Source organism: Bufo gargarizans, chromosome 10, assembly GCF_014858855.1.
Source record: "Bufo gargarizans isolate SCDJY-AF-19 chromosome 10, ASM1485885v1, whole genome shotgun sequence".
NCBI classification, from domain to species: domain Eukaryota; kingdom Metazoa; phylum Chordata; class Amphibia; order Anura; family Bufonidae; genus Bufo; species Bufo gargarizans.
In genome coordinates, this window is record NC_058089.1 from 41,474,260 (window position 1) to 41,500,724 (window position 26,465).

A 26,465-nucleotide genomic window follows, 5' to 3' on the forward strand; every position below is an offset into this window, starting at 1 on the left:
TGTGACCTGTATTAAATGTCTTGGTGTGACTTGTGTCAATCATGTGTCTTTTTGTGATTTTCTAATAAAATTATGCTATTTTTTGGATTGTCCTAGTATCATTAGTGTTATCAGCTAGTTACATAGACACTCCCCTATCCCCTTGGACATGACATCACAGGAAATAGGAAATAGCTGTATGGACATGGTCACACGACACAACCCAGAATGGAAGATAGGAGCAATAAAGGTAAAAGAAATGTATTACAAAATTACAGCTACTATCGTAAATGATTATTTTACAGGATGTTGATGCAAACCAGAAAAAACCCTTTAACCACCTAACTGTTCTGTCCGAGTTCAATGCAGGCTGTGGAAAAAGTACTTAAAGGGGTTGGCCACCATACGCATAAAAAATAAATAAAGGGTCCCAAATAATAACTAAAGCCACTAAAGGTATTTGTATCATGAGAAATACACTGTGTACATATAATTTTTCTAATGTGTTCAGCATAGCATGCTCCCATTGATCAGAGGCTTCAAAGTGAAAGTAAAAATCCCAGCATGCATCACAGAAAGAATTTTCAGAAGAGTGATCACATGACATCCCTGGCCAAACAAAACAAATCATGTTTTTATTGTGTCACCATTTTCTGAGAGCTATACTTTTTCTTTTTTCTTTTTCTGCTAATCATCTTGTGCACGGGGTCATTTTTTGCTGGAAGAGTTGATGTTTTAATTGGTACCGTTTTTGGGTACATATGATTTTTGGATCATTCAATATTACTCTTTATGGGTCAAGGTGACCAAAAAAATTTGTTGTTTCGACGCAGTTTTTATTTTATTGCTTTACGCCAATCACCTGAGGGGCTATACCATGTGATGTTTTTATAGAGCAGGTCATTACAAATGCAGCGATACCTAATATGTCCACTTTAAAAAATAAATAAATAAATAAATCAGTTTTACACAATGAAAGCATTTTTGAAAAAAATGTCATGTTTTAGTGTAACCTTTTTCTGAAAGACATTTTTTATTTTTTGGGGGGCGATTGTCTTATGTAGGGGCTCATTTTTTGCAGGATGAGATGATGGTTTTATTGGTACTATTTTGGGGTACATATGACTTTTGGATCGCTTTATATTACGCTTTTTGTTAGGCAAGGTAACAAAAATGCCTGTTCTGGCACAGTTTTTATTTTTATTTTTTTACAGTGTTCATCTGACAGGTTAGACCATGTGCTATTTTTACGGACGCGATGATATCAAATATGTCTACTTTCTTTGTTTGTTTCCGTTTTACATAATAAAGCATTTTTGAAAAAATATCATGTTTTTGTGTCTCTATTTTCTGAAAGACATATTTTTTCTATTTTTCTGCCGATCATCTTGTGCAGGGGCTCATTTTTTTAGTTGACATTTTCACTGGTCTCAACTTTGGGTACATAATATTTTTTGATCACTCAATATTACACTTTATTGGGCAAATAGACCAATAAAATTGGTTGTTTTGGCACAATTCTTTTATGGCATTTACCTTTTGGTGGAAGAGTGTGTTATATTTTTAAAGAGCAAGTCATTATGGGCGAATTTGTCTATTTTATTTATTTCTTTATTTTGGCTTTACACAATAAAAGCATTTTAGAAAAATGGCGTTCACCGTGCGGGGAAATTAACGTGATCCTTTTATAGATCAGGTTGTTACAAACACGATGATACCAAACATGTGTAGTGTATTTTATTTTTATTTTTTTCATTTTTAATCAATTATAAATGTGTGGCTATAAGAAGAAATTTGATTATTTTTTTACTTTTTTTCACTTTTTTTTTTTTACCTAGACCGACTTGGTTCTTGAAGATCCAGTGGGTTTTATGGTTTACAATACACTGCAGTACACTGTATAGTGTACTGCAGTGCATTGTCACTCACAGTAAGCCTGATCAGGCTCCTGTCTTTAGCAGAAGCCTGATCAGCTATACCAAGGCAAGTCATATGCCTGTAAAGGCGTACGGTTGCCATGGTAACTATCAGGATGCTGCTAAAGCAGTACAGCACCCGATGGGGGAGGGAGGGAGCTTTCAGCCGGCATTGACTTTCAGCCGGCATTAGGATCATGTGATTTACTAGTCTGTACAGACTAGCCAATCAGAGCAATAACCGGGGGGCAGAATGGACATGCGCTGCTTTTAGGTAGATTAGGAAAAGCAGCGCATGTTCAGTTACAATAAAGGCATGGACGAGCTTACTCTAAAGCACCTCCATGTCTCGTGCTGCCATTGACGAACTAGCTGCATGGCAGAGCGGGGCTCATGGGGCGTGGCTTACTATAAAAAGATTACCAGACAGATTTTTTTAAATAAAGTATATTTGGAATCTCTTTTTTACCCTGCCTCCAACAATGTTGTGTAAAGTACTGATATAGTGGCCAACCCCTTTAACTGTTCTGCCCTGCTTTTACTTTCACTTTCAGCTATATTCACTGCATCACAATTTCTAACAGTGATATCTTCCCATCTAGTGAATTTAATGCTGTCATTCTGACACTGTTTAAAAGTTGGGATGCCAACTTTTAAACAATATAAAGCCCATATCTCTAGCTGGTAGCAAACCAGAGATATGAGCAGCCACCCCCCCCCCCCCCCCCTCACTGTCAGTCTGGAAGATGAGAGGGAGCAGTTTCAATGCTGACTGCCTGCAGGAGGAAAGGAAAAATAGTAAAACTTTATAGAAATGTGGTATTATCATCAGTGTACTGAACCACATAAAATAATGTTATTTTTACCACTCAGTGAACACCATAAATACATTCCACAAAATAATGTAAAAATTACAGTTTTTTTTCTCTTCTCCTAAAAATAAAATAAAAAATATTTAATACACTACATATACCCTAAAATGGTTCCTAAAAAACCTACAACTCAGCCCGCAAAAAAAAAGAAAATAAATTAAAAGTTATGACTGCCTGCTAGAATATTATTGGTCCTTGAAGCTAAAATTAATTATGTCCCTAAGGGGTTAAAAATGCAATAGTGTCTCCTAAGTTGTGCGCCAACAAGATTTACTGCAGACACACATTAAAAATCTACAATTCAAAAGTGACATTTTTTGGTAGGGTTTTTCCAATTTTAACATGACTGTTAAGAGGTTAAGCACAAATTATTCCAGTTAATATCTGCATTCTTCTAAGTAAAGAAATAGTTAACTATCGCCCCTCTCTTAGTCAATGTCTCCCATTCCCCTGCACCTTAAAATTGTCTAATCTGACTGACCACAACAACAAGACTACGAGAACACTTAGCCAAATACATTTTTCTAATTTTAAATCCAAATTTCATTTATACCAGTAGACATTTGAACAGGAGGATGTGCCATTAGGAACCCTTATATGGAGAAATGACTGGATTGTTTGGTCAATCTGAGAACCGTGCAACAAAATCTCTGTGGCTCTGGGCCATCAGAAATGTTTGTATTTCTTTGCTATCTAATATCAGGACAGAATGAAAGACTGGAGAAGTGATTTTATGTTTCTTACTAACCATTACATCATTATGGTTATTATTAAATACAAATAGAAACTGTTAGCTTTGCATTGGATTCTACATTTGAAATGACATATGAATGCCTGTGTAGATGTACAGTACTTCCACTAAGTCTTCAGACACTTTCACTTTTTTTACATTTTGTTATGTTGCAGGCTTATGATAAAAATTAAAAAAAGTTTAAGTTTCCCTCCATTATTTCGCACTCAATACCCCATAAAGTGAAAACAGAATGTTCAAAATGTTTGCTAATTTTTTGAAAAGGAAAAACTAAAATCTTGTAAGTATTCAGACCCTTTCCTAATTACTTAATTGAAGCATCTTTGGCAGTCTTCTTGGGTATGATGCCACGACTCCCACGAGGTTTGCACACCTGGATTTTGTGATTTTTTTTTTTTGCCATTCTTCTCTGCAGATCCTCTCAAGATTTGTCAGGTTGGATGAGGAGCTTTCTTTCTGGCCACTGTGCAGAATGGTGGAGTGCTGCAGTTGACCTTCTGGATATTTCTCCCATCTGCACACAGGATGTAGGGGCTCAGCCAGAGTGACCATTGGGTTCTTGGTCACCTCCCTTACAAAAGCTTTTCTACCCCAGTTGCTTAGTTTGGTGGGACAGCCAGCTCTAGTTTCAAACGTCTTCCATTTAAGAATTACTGTACTCTTTGAAAGTTTCAGTGGAGCAGAAAATGTTGTGTACCTTTCTCCAGATATTTGGCTCCACACAATCTTGTCTCTGGGATCTAAATGCAGTTATTTTCCCCTCATGGCTTGGGTTTTGCTCTGATATGCATTGTCAGCTTTAAGATTTTATATAGACAGGGGTCTGTGCTTCCAAGTGATGTCCAATCAACTGAATTTACCACAGGTGGACTCCAGTCAAGATATAGAGACATCTCAAAGATAAACAAGAGAAATGGGAGGCCCCAATTAAAACAGGCATGTCAGGAGTGGTGAAAGGTCCTCATGAAATTTTGCCTGGACAAGGGTCTGAAAACTTGTCCAGGCAAAATTTCATGAGGACCTTTCACCACTCCTGACATGCCTGTTTTAATAGCTTCATGTATTCTCCATGTAATAACAATTCTGAAACATCTATCTATTCTTATGACTCTATGTTGTGCCACTCCTTTATTATTTCCTCTATAAGTTATGAATTGTTATTAGCCTTCAGTAAGGGTACAGAGGGGAGGTAACATGTTAGGGGGGGGGGGGGGGGGGTGTCCCTGCACAGACTCACTCTATCCAATCAGTGCTGCCATTTTCAGACTGTGCAGGTACACCCCCCCAACTGGTTACCACCCCTCTTCACCCTTACTAAAGGCTAATAGCAATTCATTTATAACTTATAGTGCAAATAATAAAGGAATGGCACAACATACAGTCATAAGAATAGATGTTCCAGAATTGTTAGTACAGTATGTGGGGAATGCACGTAGCTATTAAAATAGGCAGGTCAGAAGTGGTTAAAGGTCTTCTTTAAGGCCTTTTTCACACTACCGTTTTGCGGGCCGTTTTTTGCGTTCCGTATACGGTCCGTATACGGAACCATTCATTTCAATAGTTCCTCAAAAAAAAGGAACACATATGGAAATGCATCCGTATGTCTTCCGTATCCGTTCCGTTTTTGCGGAACCATCTATTGAAAATGTCATGCCCAACCCAACTTTTTCTATGTAATTACTGTTTACTGTATATGCCATACTGAAAAACGGAACGGAAACAAAAAACTGAACAACGGATCCATGAAAAACGGACCACAAAACACTGAAATAGCCATACGGTAGTGTGAAAGAGGCCTAATTCTTTCCTTTTTAATGAATTTGAAAACAATACTAACATTCTGTTTTCACTTTCTCATTGTGGGATTTTACGTGTAGATTCATAAGGGAAAACACATTTTTTATTTTAGCACAAGGCCGCAAGATAAAATGTGATTAAAGTGAAAGGGTCTAAAAATTTCCCCAATGCACGGTACATAATGGTCCAGTGTGAGATAATCCACTTATGTGCTCTATATATGTTCTAGAGCAAAGGTCACATGCAAGATATAGATTTAGGCCCCTTGCAGATGAGCGTGTCCGGAATAGGTCCGCAATCAGGGAAAATCGTGTGAGTAGGTACGCAATTGCAATCAGTTTTGACTGCAATTGCGTTCCGATGTTCAGTTTTTATCGCGTGGGTGCAATGCGTTTTGCACACGCGTGACAAAAAACTGACAGTGGTACCCAGACTCGAACCCGGACTTCTTCACTGAAGTTCAGGTTTGGGATCGGTGTTCTGTAGATTTTATTATTTTCCATTATATCATGGTCATAATGGAAAATAATAGCATTCTTTAATTCAGAAGGCTAAGTAAAAGGTCATGGTGAGTGCGATAACGTCAACAAAGGTCCTTTTCCAGCCAGGTCCTGCAAGAAGAAGAAGAAAGAAGACGAGCCTGGCTGCGCGATCAAGGGGATGATTTTATTTTTAACCCCACAATGGACCTTTTACTTAGCATTCTGAATTAAAGAATGCTATTATTTTCCATTATAACCATGTTATAATGGAAAATAATAAAGTAAATGGGGTCCCTGGTAACTCTTCCCTCGTATCCTTAGCAACCATGCATGAAAATTGCATTGCATCCGCACTTGCTTGTGGATGCTTGCGATTTTCACGCATCCCCATTAATTTCTATGGGACCTGCATTGCATAAAAAAACGCAGAATATAGAACATGCTGTGATTTTCACGCAACGCATAAGTGATGGGTGAAAATCACCGCTCATCTGAACAGCCCCAGTGAAGTGAATGGGTCCGGATTCAGTGCGGGTGCAATGCGTTCACCTCACGCATTGCACCCGCGCGGAATTCTCGCCCGTGTGAAAGGGGCCTTACCGTTGGATTTTCCTTTCAAAGCACTTGCCTGCCCGATCACCTTGGCATAACAGTGACTAGTGATGAGCAAGATCCGCATTTCAGGGAAAATTCAATTTGCTGCAATGCCGAATTTCCTTGTGCTTCGTGGTAGCGAATCAATTTTCTCTGAATGGCAGCAAAAAACTAAAAAATCATACTTACCTCATCCATTTGACTGCCGCCATCTTGATTGAAGATGTCGCGCTAGATCTTCAATCAAGATGGCAGCGGCTGACTCGTCGAGATCAAATGGATGAGGTAAGTATGATTTAATTTTAATTTTATACTGTGTTATTATTGTCAGATACCGCCATCAGCTATGAATGCGGTATCTGAGAGGTACAATAACAGGGAGCAGCGCAATCGCCACTCCCTGTCACTGCACCCACTACTTACAAAGAAATGCACTTCTTGACAAAGTACATTTTTTGTAAAATTCGGTGAAGCAGCCAGATCGAATTATACAATACTTTGCACTAATAGAGATGAGCGAATCGAATCCAACGATGGGCGGGGGTGTTCTACTGGGTACTGAAATGCCATAAATGTGGACATAAACTGCTGTTTGGGTACGCTGCAGGGTTCAGAAGGGAAAGACCACCTTATGGCCTTTGCAGTGTATATTTTGATAGATTGGTTTATAGGCACCATGTTGCTTTCAAACAGCTTCTGAGGCACCAGTGCAGCTATTTTATTACACCCATATGTTTTTTTATTTCTTTCTCGCTGGGAGCTTATTTTTTTTGGGGAAGACTTGTCATTATTGTTGGTACATGAAACTTTTTGATCGCTTTTTATTTTTGCTTTTGTGAAGCAGGATAAAGAAATGGCAGCAATTCTGCAATGGCTTTTCGTTTTTTTTTATTGCAATGTACACTGTGCGAAGAAGATTACATATTAACTTTATTCTGCTGGTCAGCACAATTACAGAGATACCAATTTGATGTAGTTTTCTTTTTAAAGTTTTACTACTTTTACAAAATTTAAGCATTTGTGGGGGGAAAAAACGTATTTGTATTGCTGTTTTCTGAGATCCATATTTTTATTTTATTTTTCCTGCAAAGGTCTTGTGTGAGTGTTTTTTTTTTTCCGTGGGATGAATTTACATTTTCATTGGTACTACTTGGGGGAACATTACATAACATATTATGATTGCTTAATATTATGTTTTTTATGGAAAAGTGGCCAAAAAATTGCTGTTCTAGCATAGTTTTTAATTATTTTTACAGCATTAACCTAAAGGGGGAAGCTCATGCAATATTTTTATAGCGCAGGTCTTTACACACCAAATATGTGTATTTATTTATTTTTTTAAATCCGTTTTACGGAATGAAAGCATTTAAAAAAAAAATGTCTTAGCATTGCCATTTTCTGGGAACCATATTTTTTTTACATTTCTGGTCATCATCTTTTGTGGGATAATGTGACATTTCCATTGGCTTACCATTTAAGATACATACATCTTTTTTTTTTTGGGGGGGGGCAAGGTGATCAAAAATGGCTGGCATCGTTTTTATTTTTATTTAATTTTTTTTACAGCATTCACTTGACAGAGTAGATCATGTGATATTCTTATAGGGCCAGTTACAGATGCTGTGATTCCCAATATGTCTATTTTTTTATTTATTTTAAAATAATATTAAACAGCTTGATGAGGGGAAATGGGCTTTTTTAACACTTGAAACTTTTATTTTTATATATTTATAACTTTTTTTACTCTTTGTTTTAGTCCCACTATTGCAGTTTCAATGCAGTACAATACAATACAATACAGAAATTTGCAACATCATTAAAAAGCATTTCCCAGTGCTAGCATGTGATAAAAACTGGTTGGCAGTTACACAAAGTGGGGTTAAATGTGTGGCACGCAAAGCCCCCACTATAGCCAACACAGTGAGTCCTAGTCTCTTTCAAAACAAAAGGTCTTTGAAACCGTTAAACACTTGGCTATCAACTAAAGGAAACTACATATGTGGACATTCCATCTGTACCTGTTGTAAATACATGAAAATTTCGGGATCATTTGAATCCAGTGTTAGGCCTCTTTCACACTACAGTATGTCCATTTCAGTGTTTTGCGGTCCGTTTTTCACGGATCCGTTGTTCCGTTTTTTTGCTTCCGTTGTGGTTCCGTTTCCGTTCCGTTGTTCGTTCCGTTTTTCCGTATGGCATATACAGTATACGGAAGACATACGGATGCATTTCCGTATGTGTTCCGTTTTTTTTGCGGACCCATTGACTTGAATGGAGCCACGGACCGTGATTTGCGGCCAAATATAGGACATGTTCTATCTTTCAACGGAATGGAAAAACGGAAATACGGAAACGGAATGCATACGGAACACATTCCGTTTTTTTTGCGGAACCATTGAAATGAATGGTTCCGTATACGGACCGTATACGGAACGCAAAAAACGGAACGCAAGACGGAAAAAAAAACGGTAGTGTGAAAGAGGCCTTAATGGTCAAAGTTTTGTGATAAAATCATTTTTAGGCCTCTTTCACACGACAGTATGTCCATTTCAGTGTTTTGCGGTCCGTTTTTCACAGATCCGTTGTTCCGTTTTTTGCTTCCGTTGTGGTTCCGTTTCCGCTCCGTTGTTCCGTTCCGTTTTTCCGTATGGCAAATACAGTATACAGTAATTTCATATAAAAAATTGGGCTGGGCATAACATTTTCAATAGATGGTACCGCAAAAAACGGAACGGATACGGAAGACATACGGATGCATTTCCGTATGCATTCCGTTTTTTTGCGGACCCATAGACTTTAATGGAGCCACGGAACGTGATTTGCGGCCAAATATAGGACATGTTCTATCTTTCAACGGAACGGAAAAACGGAAATACGGAAACGGAATGCATACGGAACACATTCCGTTTTTTTTGCGGAACCATTGAAATGAATGGTTCCGTATACGGACCGTATACGTAACGCAAAAAACGGCCCACAAAACGGAAAAAAAAACGGTAGTGTGAAAGAGGCCTTAATGGTCGTGTGAAAGAGGCCTTAAACTGTAATACAACCTATGCTATATACTTGATCACCTGCAACAAATGTATATTACAGTATGTAGGTTGTAAAATTAATGCCATAAAAACACGGATAAGAAAACACATCTCAGATGTATCACACCATGAAAGCCGCAATATTTCTGCGGCTAGTCTTCATTTTGCGCTAGTCCATGGTGGTGATACCTCTGACATGTCTGTGCAAGGCATTGAAAGGGTCAATAAACCAATAAGAGGAGGCGACCACAGGAGGAAACTCTGAAATAGAGAATCCTTCTGGATTTTCCAGTTAGAAAGCCGCCAGCCTCAGGGGTTAAACAAGAGATTAGACTTGATCCTACAGTACTAACTCTTTTCTTTTCCCATGTCTTCTAAATTACCCAGGATGAATTATATTTATTCTTTTTAGTTTAGTTTTCTTGCCAAGCACCTCTCTAGGAGGGAGGAGCCACTTGATGCCATGATTGCTTCAGCTGTGGCTCACTTTCCCCTATAAAGGTGTAGATCTTAGTGTGTTTTGTGTAGTCATGAGTAAGGGCTAAACTGTGTTTTGCCCGAAACGCGTAGACTAATGCAACCTGTATCTGGATGTTTTTAGTACACTTTTCAACTCAAAGTGCTTTTTGGATCACCACGAAGCAAGGCTAGACCAACTTCTTTTCTGAATATATGCTGTATTGTACTGCATTGAAACTGTCAGTTTCACACTGTCGGGAGCGTCATGGTCATGGTATGTGTCAGAAAGGGGTAAAAAGGATGGAATAAAAAAGTAGTGCCCATCTTAGGGCTCTTTCACACTAGCGGATGCCGTGCGTGGAATCGCTGCGTGAAAGAATGCCAAACCCCTCTCCGGACAGCAGAGACACGGAGGAGCATTTACATGATTGATAATAGTTTTGTTTAAGCATTGTACGATGGTATTTATTAGCTGTGTGGTACCTTTTTGTAGACAGTGACATACTCAATACATAATTTTGATATTAGTCCACACAACTGTGGCTAGTGATTGGCTGCCGCTAGGGCTAGCCTAGGTTGAATGGGACCCTGGGTTGTACCTATTACCTATTTTTCCCTTTTATAGTGCCCAACTAGTGCAATGATACAGTGTGCAAATAATATTGCCCAAAATTTTTACTAATTAATACAGTCCAATAAACTAATTAAACTAATAAACATCATTACGGCCAAGTTAACAAAGCCGGCGGTGGATCATGAAACATGGGGGCATGGGAGAAATGGGGGATTTGCATGGGATTGCATGTGCCTACCATTTGATCTACCCATATGAGGCTAATTTTGGAAAAGCCTAAATAGTATTATACAGTCATTGAACATATTCATTCTTTAATCACTAATAAGGGGAAGACCCTGAATAATAATTTTCAGCCCTACTGAAAATTGTAACAAAAAATGTAGTTTGAAATAAAACATAGTTTAACAAAACCTAGAATGCCAGGGCTCTGGGACATCTATGTGGCTGTGTTTTACTGCACAGATGTCTGGGTGACTCTCCGGGGCAGAGATTAACATCACTTGGGATATAGTTGCTGGAGATCTGCTGAGCTATAAGCACATGGTTCATGTGCACTCAGTGGCAGAATGGAAGAATGGACCATACAATATACGAAGTGAGAATATATGCATTAAACACTATATGCAGATTTTTTATAATGTATCTAGGTTATTATCAATGCTGTAATTCATGTAAGGCATTGTATAATAATAAACTTGGCTCCGTTTCTATGAACTGGCTCTATGCCTACACCTTCTGAGTCCTATAGAGGAATGCTGCACCTGTTCACTATTGCAGTAATTAAATTATCATGTGTATATTTTCAGTCACTTATAAAATAAATCTGTTGTCTAAATGTAATTACTTATGATCAATAGCTTGTACGATTAGTAGACTACTTATTAAAATTATTTAATATATTTTTTTACAATTTTTTTATTTAGTTTTACTACATGTTTCTGTTTTATTTCTGTATATTGTTATACGTCTACCTTTGTATCATTTTTAACTGCTTAAAGCAACTTATTCTTGATTACAAATATCCTACTATTTTGTCCTATAGAACCTGTAGAAAATTATGGGAGTCATTTACTATCAGATATATGCCAGTTTTCTGGCTTATATCTGTCACAGATTGCGGCGCAAAGGTTATTTGCGCCACAATCTGCAACTTTTTCTTGCTCACGCCAGGTCTAAAATAGGCGGCGTGGCGTGGGCGGAGAAGGGGACAGGTTGACAGGCTTATCTCATTTATCATTTTCTACGCCTGTTTTAGGCGCAGAGAATGGTTTAAATTTACACCAGCAAGGGAGCTGGCTTACATTTAGACCGGTGGTGGATGCGCCGAAGTTATGTAGAGACCAGTTTCTCTTAATAACTTCAGTGGATCCGCCGCCAGTGCAGGCGTTATTAAGACAAGCGTCTAAAATGCCAGTCTTAATAAATGACCTTTCCTTGTGTCCCCTACGTCTGGCTAAAATACATTTAGATGGTTAGCTAAAAAAGGGGGGGGGGGGCGATAAAAGGGAGTATTTCATTGATTGTATGATCATACAGTGTTTTCTTGTAGTCTGCTACTAGAGACATATAGGGCCCAAGAAACAATGGTTTTCTAAATACCAACGTGTTTGCTGGGCTTTGGCACACGTAAAGGCTCCACTTTACTCTGTATATTAAAATAATGATAATTTAAAAAAAAATCATGATCCTAAGAAATAAACAATCTAAAATGTATAGATGAATAATCTATATGCAATAAAGAGACGAACAAAGAAGTATTTGGGCATGCACTAATGAACAAAGCTATTTGATGAAGAACAGACTAAGTCCTGAGATATGAGAGAGATCGGTGATCTGTAGGGAAGAGAGACTGTCCTGTGATATGCTTAGTGTTGCGAATTGTGAGGCGCAGAGTAGAGATGAGCGAATTTCCTTGCACTTCGTAGTAACGAATCTCAATTTTTCCTAAAATGGTGGCTAAAATGGCGGCTACATGTGTGAGGACATGGGGCAATAAACTCTGGGAAGGTGGGATTACCCATATGCCATGAATGCAGAAAATCAGCAGCTAACCAGCCCTGTGATGTCACAACCCTATAAATAGCCTCAGCTATCTTGGATTCAGACATTTTCCAGCGTTCTGAGTGCAGGGACAGATGTGAGAAGGCACTATGGACAGCAATAGGAAAAACCTCATTGTGAAAAATAAACTGAAAAAAATATTTATAAGTGCAGGGAAAGGATAGGGAGGAATCATTTCACAACATCTCAGTGCAGGGAGAGAAGACAGAAGGAGCTAGGGACAGTGATAGGAAAAACCTAATTGTGAAAAAAAGCATTTACAAGTACAGGGAAAGATTATTTGGGGATCCAAATAGCCATTAGACAACTCTGTTATTCCAGCAGTTCTTGGGGTGCAAGTGCTATGTTGAAAAGCCTTTAGAGGCTTATATCTGTGGCAAAAGAAAAATATATACGCAGTTCACTTCTGCAGTTCCATGTGGTGAAAGCGTTTAGTGGCATATTTCAGTACAAAAAGAAAAACATATAAAGAGTTCACTTCTGCAGCTATATGTGGTGAAAGCGTTTAGTGGCGTATTTCATTACAAAAAGAAAAATATATAAGCAGTTCACTTCTGTAGTTATATGTGGTAAAAGCGTTTAATTGCGTATTTCAGTACTAAAAGAGAAATATACAGTACAGACCAAAAGTTTGGACACACCTTCTCATTCAAATAGTTTTCTTTATTTTCATGACTATGAAAATTGTAGATTCACACTGAAGGCATCAAAACTATGAATTAACACATGTGGAATTATATACATAACAAAAAAGTGTGAAACAACTGAAAATATGTCATATTCTAGGTTCTTCAAAGTAGCCACCTTTTGCTTTGATTACTGCTTTGCACACTCTTGGCATTCTCTTTATTAGCTTCAAGAGGTAGTCACCTGAAATGGTTTTCACTTCATAGGTGTGCCCTGTCAGGTTTAATAAGTGGGATTTCTTGCCTTATAAATGGGGTTGGGACCATCAGTTGCGTTGTGGAGAAGTCAGGTGGATACACAGCTGATAGTCCTACTGAATAGACTGTTAGAATTTGTATTATGGCAAGAAAAAAGCAGCTAAGTAAAGAAAAACGAGTGGCCATCATTACTTTTAGAAATGAAGGTCAGTCAGTCCGAAAAATTGGGAAAACTTTGAAAGTGTCCCCAAGTGCAGTCACAAAAACCATCAAGCACTACAAAGAAACTGGCTCACATGCGGACCGCCCCAGGAAAGGAAGACCAAGAGTCACCTCTGCTGCGGAGGATAAGTTCATCCGAGTCACCAGCCTCAGAAATCGCAGGTTAACAGCAGCTCAGATTAGAGACCAGGTCAATGCCACACAGAGTTCTAGCAGCAGACACATCTCTAGAACAACTGTTAAGAGGAGACTGTGTGAATCAGGCCTTCATGGTAGAATATCTGCTAGGAAACCACTGCTAAGGACAGGCAACAAGCAGAAGAGACTTGTTTGGGCTAAAGAACACAAGGAATGGACATTAGACCAGTGGAAATCTGTGCTTTGGTCTGACGAGTCCAAATTTGAGATCTTTGGTTCCAACCACCGTGTCTTTGTGCAACGCAGAAAAGGTGATCGGATGGACTCTACATGCCTGGTTCCCACCGTGAAGCATGGAGGAGGAGGTGTGATGGTGTGGGTGTGCTTTTATGGTGACACTGTTGGGGATTTATTCAAAATTGAAGGCATACTGAACCAGCATGGCTACCACAGCATCTTGCAGCGGCATTCTATTTCATCCGGTTTACGTTTAGTTGGACCATCATTTATTTTTCAACAGGACAATGACACCAAACACACCTCCAGGCTGTGTAAGGGCTATTTGACCATGAAAGAGAGTGATGGGGTGCTGCGCCAGATGACCTGGCCTCCACAGTCACCGGACCTAAACCCAATCGAGATGGTTTGGGAGATGGTGAGCTGGACCGCAGAGTGAAGGCAAAAGGGCCAACAAGTGCTAAGCATCTCTGGAAACTCCTTCAAGACTGTAGGAAGACCATTTCAGGTGACTACCTCTTGAAGCTCATCAAGATAATGCCAAGAGTGTGCAAAGCAGTAAGCAAAGCAAAAAGGTGGCTACTTTGAAGAACCTAGAATATGACCTATTTTCAGTTGTTTCACACTTTTTCATTATGTATATAATTCAACATGTGTTAATTCATAGTTTTGATGCCTTCAGTGTGAATCTACAATTTTCATAGTCATGAAAATATAGAAAACTCTTGGAATGAGAAGGTGTGTCCAAACTTTTGGTCTGTACTGTATATGCAGTTCACTTCTGCAGTTTTTTGTGGTAAAGGGTTTAGTGACGTATTTTCGTACTAGAATAAAAATATATATGCAGTTCACTGTTGCAGTTATTTGTGGTAAAAGCGTTTAGTGGCCTATTTCAGTACAAAAAAAAATATATATTCTCAGTTCACTTCTGCAGTTATATGTGGTGAAAGCGTTTAGTGGCGTATTTCAGTACAAAAAGAAATATATACACGCAATTCACTTCTGTCGTTATATGTGGTGAAATCGTTTAGTGGCCTATTTCATTACAAAAAGAAAAATATATACTCTATATACAACTGTTTGCATATGTCCTTCCCACTTGTTAAGGGACCAAAAGTAATGGGAAGGAAAAATAATCAAACTTTCACTGTTTAATGCTTGGTTGCAAATCCTTTGCAGTCAATTACAGCCTGAAATCTGGAATGCATAGACATCACCAGACGCTGGGTTTCATCCCTGGTGATGCTCTGCCAGGCCTCTACTGCAACTTTCTTCAGTTCCTGCTTGTTCTTGGGGCAATTTCCCTTCAGTGTTGTCTTCAGCAAGTGAAATGCATGCTCAATCGGATTCAGGTCAGGTGATTAACTTGGCCATTGCATAACATTCCACTTCTTTCCCTTAAAAAACTCTTTGGTTGCTTTTGCAGTATGCTTTGGGTCATTGTCTATCTGCACTGTGAAGCGTCGTCCAATGAGTTCTGAAGCATTTGGCTGAATATGAGCAGATAATATTGCCCAAAACACTTCAGAATTCATCCTGCTTTGTCAGCAGTCACATCATCAGTACATACAAGAAAACCAGTTCCATTGGCAGCCATACGTGCCCACGCCATGACACTACCACCACCAAGCTTCACTAATGAGGTGGTATGCTTAGGATCATGAGCAGTTCCTTTCCTTCTTCATACTCTTCTCTTCCCATCACTCTGGTACAAGTTGATCTTGGTCTCATCTGTCCATAGGATGTTGTTCCAGAACAGTGAAGGCTTTTTTAGATGTCATTTGGCAAAGTCTAATCTGGCTCTCCTGTTTTTAAGGCTCACCAATGGTTTACATCTTGTGGTGAACCCTCTGTATTCACTCTGGTGAAGTCTTCTCTTGATTGTTCACTTTGACACACATACACCTACCTCCTGGAGAGTGTTCTTGATCTGGCCAACTGTTGTGAAGGGTGTTTTCTTCACCAGGCAAAGAATTCTTTGGTCATCCACCACAGTTGTTTTCCGTGGTCTTCCGGGTCTTTTGGTGTTGATGATCTCACCGGTGCGTTCCTTCTTTTTAGGAATGTTCCAAACTGTTGTTTTGGCCACGCCTAATGTTTTTGCTATCTCTCTGATGGGTTTGTTTTGTTTTTTCAGCCTTATGATGGCTTGCTTCACTGATAGTGACAGCTCTTAGGATCTCATCTTGAGAATTGACAGCAACAGATTCCAAATGCAAATAGCACACGTGAAATGAACTCTGAACCTTTTATCTGCTCATTGTAATTGGGATAATGGACCAGCTTGGAAGCAAATTGTCCCATTACTGGGAGCACATATGCAAACTGTTGTAATTCCTACACCGTTCACCTGATTTGGATGTAAATACCCTCAAATTAAAGCTGACAGTCTAGAGTTAAAGCACATGTTGTCCGTTTAATTTCAAATCTATTGTGGTGGTGTATAGAGCCAAAAATGTTAGAATTGTGTCGATGTCCCATTATTTATGGACCTGACTGTATATCTTTATAACCATTGATATAAAAATATATATAGATATAGCGTATTAGTAAACTGTAGACTTGTATTTGTTTTAATAAATATACTTTATTATTCATAATACAGTGTATAGTGTTTTTGGTAGCAGTAGTAAGTTGCACATGGTTCAGTGTAGAGTGAGGCAACAGAAGTAGTCTTAATTAAGGTATAAATAGGCAAAGTCTTCAACAGACGACTCACGCCTATTTATGAATATTAATTATTGAGATTACCCAAAATATCAATCATTAATATCCCCTTTTACACATATATTATAATATATTATATATTCTAAATATATAATAATAATAATAATAATTGTAAATATATTATGGCTAAAACTTATATATATGTTTAAATAAAATTTTGCCTCTATTTCTGAAAAGTTTCTGACGGGATTCAAACTCACAACCTTCTACACTCACAAGTTCCTGACGAAGTCTGAGGGGCAAAACACATGTCGAGGTGTTTGTGTGTGGGGTGATACTTCAGCATATTGCACATAATGTCTGTGGGTAGGTTGCTATAGCTGCATATGGACTGTTCCCCTGAGTAGTTTGTTATCTTTTTGCATGTACATACAGTATGTGTGCAACTATTGATTTGATTACTATATGTTATTATTTATATGTACTTAGCACGGCACCAGTACTACTGCTCCGGTAAAGCATAGCACCTAGGCCTCTGTGTACTTTTTATGTATTCAGCAAATATATAGCTAGCTAGAAGTCTAGTATAGTATAGTATCTGCAGCTCTGTGCAATATTCTTGTACCCTGCTTCAGGTATTATAAGCCTCTAGATGTATTCAGCTTTAGGGCTAACTAGATTTTGTATGTATTCAGCACTATATATTCAGCTAGTAGCCAAGTGGAGCATTTATAACTTTGTGCAATATCTAAGCACCTAGCCCTTGGTATCATTAAGTTCCTATATGTACTCAGCCTTATAGTTTTAGTTTAATCTACTACCTTGGGCTTCAATTTGTTATTGCCCTGGTGGAGAGCCTGAATTATCCAGCTTGATCAACAAACTTTTTTGGGGGCGTGTATTTTTTCGCCCCAACTGGTGGAGTACAACTATTAGGACTCTGCGGTATCTTTTTGGCTTTACTGTGTAGCTAGATATAAGAGTTTGGTGTTTGCTTTCCATTATTACATCTGTGACATAAGTGCTGTATCTGATCTATGTACCCTATGTATATCTTTTCTGGATCGCTTTCCATCATACCTCTTTCTTCTTATTATTGTATTTAAATTATATATTTTGACGAATAAAGATTATTATACATTTTATAGTCATATTCCCATTGATCATTCTTTTGGTTGGGATTTATTAGGCGTTTTGATCTGGGGACAACTTGGATAATATGAGGTGGTTGTAGGTTTTGATGACTTCTACATTACAGCCCAGAATGTTAACCACTACACTACACAACTGCATGGCCAGTTACAAAATATATATATATATATATATATATATATATATACAGTACAGACCAAAAGTTTGGACACACCTTCTCATTCAAAGAGTTTTCTTTATTTTCATGAAGTATGAAAATTGTAGATTCACACTGAAGGCATCAAAACTATGAATTAACACATGTGGAATTATATACATAACAAAAAAGTGTGAAACAACAGAAAATATGTAATATTCTAGGTTCTTCAAAGTAGCCACCTTTTGCTTTGATTACTGCTTTGCACACTCTTGGCATTCTCTTGATCTTCAAGAGGTAGTCACCTGAAATGGTCTTCCAACAGTCTTGAAGGAGTTCCCAGAGATGCTTAGCACTTGTTGGCCCTTTTGCCTTCACTCTGCGGTCCAGCTCACCCCAAACCAGTCATGAAAATAAAGTCATGAAAATAAAGACAACGCTTTGAATGAAAAGGTGTGTCCAAACTTTTGGTCTGTACTGTATATATATGAGACTTCTGCTGTATAGGAATACTTATACAGCAAGTATTCCTATACAGTGGAAGTCTCATATATATATATATATATTTTTTTTTTTGTTTTGTTTGTTTTTGTTTTTTTAGTAACTGGCCATGTAGCTCTATTGTGTAGGGGTTAAGATTCTTAGCTTTAATGTAGAAGGTTGTGAGTTGGAATCCCGCCAGAAACTTTTCTGAAACAGAGGCTAAATAAGAGTTAAATACACTGTGTGTCCCCAAGCACTGAATCCATATATGGACATAGGGAATCCTAAGCCGAACTAGAGTCCCAACACCCTCCCCTCTTCAGAGCAAGGGGTACCTGGTTTAATGCTCAGGTTCTCCCATTGACTTCCATTGTGCTTGAGTGCTTTATAGAGCACCCGAGCATTTGGAAGCATTCTACTCGAGCACCAGAGCACTTTGGTGCTTAACCCAAACTAGTACACAGTCCATCATTAGTCACTAAGAGGTTAAAGCCAGCTCTTTAGCTAAAACCCCATTTGTTTATGTCAGTAAAAAGTTGTATTGGTGGTGACTAAGGGGCTATGTACAGTTATGGAGGTTTATTTTTTATTTTTATTGAAATGCACCACCTATTATGGGCTAAAACGTATTTCCCCAGTAGGTTTTCTTTGAAAATGTCGCTCTATTTGTCTTCTACTTCTACTTGTTTTCACACATTCTGCAGGCTGATATATCCCCTGTTCAGGAAAAATGCATCAGATAAGCTAACAGTTCACTCCATAGCTCTCATCTCTGTTCACTTAAGTGGTTGGAAACACTTATTTAAGGGAATTTATCCCCAGTTTTATGCTGCTGGGTTCTGCTCCAGTGCATGCGGAGTCCTGATATTCATAAGTTCCTGGCTTTCTCCACCCCTCTGCCTCTTCTGTCTTTCTCCACCCCTCTGCCTCTTCTGTCTTTCTCCACCCCTCTGCCTCTTCTGTCTTTCTCCACCCCTCTGCCTCTTCTGGCTTTCTCCGCCCCTCTGCCTCTTCTGTCTTTCTCCACCCCTCTGCCTCTTCTGTTTTTCTCCACCCCTCTGCCTCTTCTGGCTTTCGCCGCCCCTCTGCCTCTTCTGGCTTTCTCCACCCTTCTGCTTCTTCTGGCTTTCTCCACCCCTCTGCCTCTTCTGTCTTTCTCCACCCCTCTGCCTCTTCTGGCTTTCTCCACCCCTCTGCCTCTTCTGGCTTTCTCCGCCCCTCTGCCTCTTCTGGCTTTCTCCACCCCTCTGCCTCTTCTGGCTTTCTCCGCCCCTCTGCCTCTTCTGGCTTTCTCCGCCCCTCTGCCTCTTCTGGCTTTCTCCACCCCTCTGCCTCTTCTGGCTTTCTCCACCCCTCTGCCTCTTCTGGCTTTCTCCACCCCTCTGCCTCTTCTGTCTTTCTCCACCCCTCTGCCTCTTCTGGCTTTCTCCGCCCCTCTGCCTCTTCTGGCTTTCTCCGCCCCTCTGCCTCTTCTGGCTTTCTCCACCCCTCTGCCTCTTCTGGCTTTCTCCACCCCTCTGCCTCTTCTGGCTTTCTCCACCCCTCTGCCTCTTCTGGCTTTCTCCGCCCCTCTGCCTCTTCTGGCTTTCTCCGCCCCTCTGCCTCTTCTGGCTTTCTCCGCCCCTCTGCCTCTTCTGGCTTTCTCCCCCCTCTGCCTCTTCTGGCTTTCTCCACCCCTCTGCCTCTTCTGGCTTTCTCCACCCCTCTGCTTCTTCTGGCTTTCTCCGCCCCTCTGCCTCTTCTGGCTTTCTCCACCCCTCTGCCTCTTCTGGCTTTCTCCACCCCTCTGCCTCTTCTGGCTTTCTCCACCCCTCTGCCTCTTCTGGCTTTCTCCACCCCTCTGCCTCTTCTGGCTTTCTCCACCCCCTGCAGCTGTTTGACTTTTTTTTCCAACTGAATTAACAGCAGAGGTGGAGAAAGCCAAGAGTTCATGAATATTTGGGACTCAACATTATGTATTGGAGCTGTTCAGTACAAGATTTTAGCAGAATGACTGGATCAATTAAAGAATGTGTGACCCAGCATTTTCCTAAGAGGCTCTGTAAGGCTATTTTCACACTTGCGTTTGGTGCGGATCCGTCATGGATCTGCACAGATGGATCCGTTCAAATAATACAACCGTCTGCATCCGTTCAGAACGGATCCGTTTGTATTATCTTCAACATAGCCAAGACGGATCCGTTTTATATTGTACCAGATTGTGTCATAGAAAACTGATTAGTCCCCATTTACTTACATTGTGTGTTAGAACGGATCCGTTTGGCTCAGTTTCGTCAGACAGACACCAAAAAGCTGCAAGCAGCGTTCTGGTGTCCGCCTCAAAAGCAGAATGGAGACAGAACGTAGGCAAACTGATGCATTCTGAGCAGATCCTTTTCCATTCAGAATGCATTAGGGCAAAACTGATCCATTTTGGACCGCTTGTGAGATCCCTGAATGGATCTCACAAACGGAAAGCCAAAACGCCAGTGTGAAAGTAGCCTTACTAGTATATTCTGCCATTAGTTTGGACACTATAAGGCCTCTTTCACACTTGCGTTGTCCGGATCCGGCGTGTACTTCACTTGCCGGAATTACACGCCGGATCCGGAAAAACGCAAGTGTACTGAAAGCATTTGAAGACGGATCTGTCTTCAAAATGAGTTCAGTGTTACTATGGCAGCCAGGACGCTATTAAAGTCCTGGTTGCCATAGTAGTAGTGGGGAGCGGGGGAGCGGTATACTTACAGTCCGTGCGGCTCCCAGGGCGCTCCAGAATGACGTCAGAGCGCCCCATGCGCATGGATGACGTGCCATGCGATCACGTCATCCATGTGCGTGGGGCGCCCTGACGTCACTCTGGAGCGCCCCGGGAGCCGCACGGACGGTAAGTATACTGCTCCCCCGCTCCCCGCTACACTTTATCATGGCTGCCAGGACGGCAGCCATGGTAACCATTCAGAAAAAGCTAAACGTCGGATCCGGCAATGCGCCAAAACGACGTTTAGCTTAAGGCCGGATCCGGATCAATGCCTTTCAATGGGCATTAATTCCGGATCCGGCCTTGCGGCAAGTCTTCAGGATTTTTGGCCGGAGCAAAAAGCGCAGCATGCTGCGGTATTTTCTCCGGCCAAAAAATGTTCCGTTCCGGAACTGAAGACATCCTGATGCATCCTGAACGGATTTCACTCCATTCAGAATGCATTAGGATAAAACTGATCAGGATTCTTCCGGCATAGAGCCCCGACGACGGAACTCTATGCCGGAAGAAAAGAACGCAGGTGTGAAAGAGCCCTAAAACTGTAGACAGATTCCCTTTAAGATGAAATCTAAAGGTACATTAACACTGCGCTCACTAGCAGACAGCTGCATTTACATTTGCTTATCGCTCATCATGTTTACACAGCACAATTTGCTACCCAGAAACCATGAATGAACTGTTCACTGTAGAGATCATTTCACCAGAGGAATGCGCATTTTGCTCATTCATAGGGTGATCTGCAGGACCTTTACATGGGCAGATTATCAGGAATGAACGTTCGTAGGAATGTTCATTCCCGATAATCTTCCCGACAGCTCCGCAGTCTAAATGAAGCATTATCAAACTACCCATAATTCATCTTAAAAAAGGGTTTATAACCACTTAGGAGAACAGAGATTCGAGCTACAAAGAGAGCCATCCGTCTCTGATGGATTTTTCTGAACAACGGGCAGACCAGCCTGGGTGTGTGTGTGCGGATGGGTGTTTGAAACAGCCTATGATAAACATAACAAATCTTTTCATATAAATCTATTAGGAACGTGATTTTTTTAGCCTATAATAGGGATGGCCAACCTTCTGCTGTCCAGCTGTTACAAAACTACAACTCCCAGCATGCCCAGATTAGCTACAGCTATCAGCCTACAGCAGGGCATGCTGGGAGTTGTAGTTTTACAACAGCTGGAGAGACGCAGATTGGCCATCCCTGGTGTAATGCACAGTGCCCTGCAACAGTACTTTGAAGTATGGACATTTGTAGACATTTGCCCCTATTGCTACTATGTAAAGCTATCAACTCCCTACTTTATTGCACTTTCATGGGTTAACTTGCACTGTGATGTCTGCTGTTGTGACCCTGACTCTCTGGACCCCTTTTCCATTGACGTGCACCACGCCTTACTATCCCAAGCAGCAACACATGGTACCACATCAACAGTGTCCTGGGGATGCAGCACCACTTAGGAACCACTGGAAATGCAATAGTAAAACATAAGAGCATCCAAAGGTCTACAACATAATCTTTAATTCTCGTTGCTGTATACAGAGCCTCTTGCATGTCAGGTTTGTCATGTCTTTGTCTTTTTTTATGATTTTATGATTATTGTTTCCCACTCTTTTATTGGAGCAGTGTTAGAGCTAATGATGCAAATTAGCATGGATCTAATCAGTTTTTCATGCTCTAAACATGGAATTTAACCTCAAAAGCTAGATGTATTCATTATGTAAATTAGATCTTTTCTATTAGATTCTGTTCAGTTTACTATGCTCTGTGGAATTCATGCAGTACTAGATATGTTTATGCAGCTGAATGTCTTTAGTATTCAACACACGTTTACTACAGTTTACATACATGGGAGGAATTCTTTGATTATATATAGTTTTATTATTATGATGATCATGAGGATGACCGCTAATTCCCAGGTCACATCAGTACTTGCCAGGCCAACACCTGCAAGAGTTGAAAGTCCACTTAGTGGTAGAGGGAAGCAATGAAAGTGTTGGAAAATATCTTTAGCGTGATATTGATCTCCTCTACTCGATTTAAATGGTTGGACTGGGACCCCTACTTTAATTCCAGACGATGTTGTCCTGTTGTAACATAAAAATGTCAAACAGACCCGTTACAACAGGACAACATCGGACTAAAGTCCCTTGGGCCCACCCTCTGTGCATATAGGGCCTTAAGGGCCCTGTTTTATTAGGGGTCTATTATTCTTAAAGCTTGGGCCTACTGGAGGATTCTTTGGTACCCCGTTGGGCAACCGGACCCTGCACCAGGATCCATCATAAAGAACATCAAAAAGGATCATTTGTGACTGTTATGTCACGGAGCCTGTAACTTCAGTACAGGTAAGGTGTTCATTCCATATAACTATTTCTAGATGCCAGTTCTCAATAACATGGATGTGCCTTATATATTTAAAGATTAAATTATTGAATGTGATTTTATACGTAATAGCACTAATACTGTATCATCTCTATAGTGCATAAAAAAATTCCACCAATTATACTGAGTCAGTAAATACTGTATTAACATCTATAGTGAAGAATGATGTGCTGCAAGTGACCAATCTGTTACTATACTGTACAACTGAATGCAGATGTAGCAATAGCACTCTCTAGTGGAATAGCACAATTTGAGTTTAAGATAGAGAGATAGATGCTAGATGATATATAGACAGACAGACAAAGGATAGGATTGGGAAAAGTTTACTAATACTTCTATATATGATTTCATTAGGATTCATTTCAGTTAAAGTCACAGCTGGAGACACCTACCTGATGACTGTAGGGTACAATTCTGTGGTGTAAAGAAAAACACAACTAAACGATGCGGCTAAGCATCCCTTTCCAAATACTGCCAAGCTGGTCCTCACTATCTGAAGCTCTGAAAAGACAACATTATTAAGACTCTTGTGCATAGACAGAAGAGTTCAGAGGAGATACTAGAATTGTTTTCTTACCTTTTGGCACAAAAATGTTTGCCAATATTGCCAGTCCTCCAAGGACGAGGGAAAAGAACTGTGTCACTCTTCGTCCAATGTAGATCATGCTTGTGGTGGAGATTAGCTTGGCTGGAAAATCAACAGCTCCAAAGATGACCTGAATAAGATATATGCTGACTCCGAATTTTTGAAGGTCCATAGCTAAACCATAATAGGCAAAACTTGTGGAGAACCTGGACAATAGTAGAACATTTTTAGTATAGATATTTTGTATTATATACCTAATACTAAGAAGATTCTTGCCTCCTTTTCTTTGCATTTGTAGAGATAGGAGACAATTTTCACAACTTCTTTCTTGAAAGTCCAAAACAATTTGTATACCTAATAGTACTGTTTCTGTTTTAGTAACTACTTACATTTCCCCAACCTGTCAGGAGAGGAGACAGGTCCTCTTCAAAAGGCATTATATTTACTTTAAAAAACTGTGCCTCCCGCCAAATTGCAATCTGGGCACCTGCCTATTCTTCCTTGTCCTGGACCTGACACTCAGTGGTGATCTTCATGATTGTGACTTTGTAATACCCTGGAGTGGTATTACTATTCTTTCACCATTCTACAGTCTTTTATTGCTAACACCAATGTAATTCTTGTATTTATTTCCAGGTCCTCCACAAGTATGTATTGATATTATTGTTATGCAACTGTTTTCTACATGTAATATGCCTGGTTCACCAGCAGATTTCAGCATAAATGGCAGACAGATACTTGGATAGAATGGAACTCACCATCCCATTCCCCCGCCAGTCCTGCTTCTTACCAGAATGCAGGGGCAGCAGTTCCAGTCTAGTCTAGTCTAGAAAGTGAAGTCTAAGCTAGGGCACCACACGTGCCTATAACAGCCAGTGCAGGCTAAGGTATGTTTGCCATGGGAACAGATGTATGGAAGATATAACAACAAGGGTAAAGTGTTCTCCGGCAGCCAGAAGATATAGCAGCAAGGGGAAATAGTTCTCCAGCTGGAGCCTTCAAAAGGAAGAGCTTGTAGAGCACCAGGATGCCATGCTGATTTGCTTACTGAGTGTCAGAAGGGGGACAACAGCCAAAGGCACCCCAATCCAAGGATACCAGAAAGTCCAGTAACCAGACCCAAGCAAAGTTTAGCACAGCAGAGAGAATAAAAGCTGAGTTATCAAGCATGCCTGCCAGTTTGTGCCACAGCCTGCTGGGATCAAGAGAAAGCCGGAATATAAGTAAAGCCTGAATATTGTCTGGAATCAAGTTGATGCAAGTAAAGCTTGCATCACACCCCTCAGTATTCCTAAAGACCTAGGACATGATCGGCCCTAGGGGGTGGCTCGTTGCAACTGTTGGTACAGAATTTCCCCCACATAATAGCTGACGTCTCTCTATTTTAGTCAGAAATGAATAATTGTCACGGACGTTCCCGCGACAGGTAGCAGGAGGTCGGTAAGACTGGAAACACATGGTTTGATCTGACATGTTTTCTGTTTGGATCAAATGACATCTGTGTTGTTTATGGTGCTTGCCACACCTTCTTTGCCCAGGTGTGGTTATTATGGTCATTTACCTTCTCTATTTATTGTTGTTTCTCCCACTATGCTATATCGCTTATAGCTTTAGTTTGAGTTTTTGATAGCTGGTGTATGGATCTCAGGTGAGTTCCTGGTGCTGCCATAGCCACTTGAAGTTAAGTGATTTCTTTTTGTATTTTTTGGGGTTATTTTGTGTGTTGTATTTCCCTATCATTTGCATTAAGGCCTGAGGGAGACTCCTGTTCGTCCTTCCTTTTGGCAGAACAGGTTGTCTCAGTCCTGACATTAGCGCCAGGATCCTATAGGGTGAGTTTGAACATTAGGTATTCCTGTGCATGAACTCACCTACCTCTGGGGTCTGTTCAAAATGGTAGTTAGATTAGGGTTTTACTAGGAGGTGTCTATCTCCCTTTCCCTAGTTTCCAGGCCTTATTCCCTCACCCCATTATCTCCTATGTTGGGTGCGGTGTTTCCCTCCCACACCCGAACCTGACAATAATAGACATAATAGAAGTTCCACATTCATTTATCATGATAGTGACACGGGGTAACGCCTGCTTACCATACAAAGCTCACAGCAATGGAAGTTCTCCGCACATTGCTAGTTCGGACCAAATCCAAAACTGAATAGGATGATTTGCTACTAGCCAATTCTTTCATCATGTCAGCCTTTAGCGACTATTGTGAGAATGAATAAGAATATTAGAAGACATAAAAAAGCTAAAGATCACATCTGGAAAAAGAACAGTACTTGGTTATGGTCATAGTCATAACATTTCTGTTTT

At 40.1% G+C, this 26,465-nt stretch overlaps 1 protein-coding gene across 1 annotated transcript in view; it reads right to left on the minus strand.

The window, feature by feature from the left end:
• LOC122921135 (solute carrier family 22 member 6-A-like) overlaps window positions 1-26,465 on the minus strand; it is a 136,657-nt gene that overhangs the window by 16,871 nt on the left and 93,321 nt on the right. The window contains exons 6-8 of the mRNA XM_044271136.1: window positions 26,243-26,358; window positions 24,146-24,360; window positions 23,961-24,069 (exon numbers count right to left, since the gene is read on the minus strand). Coding sequence (XP_044127071.1) covers window positions 23,961-24,069; window positions 24,146-24,360; window positions 26,243-26,358 — 440 coding nt within the window. The remainder of the gene's footprint in view (window positions 1-23,960; window positions 24,070-24,145; window positions 24,361-26,242; window positions 26,359-26,465) is intronic.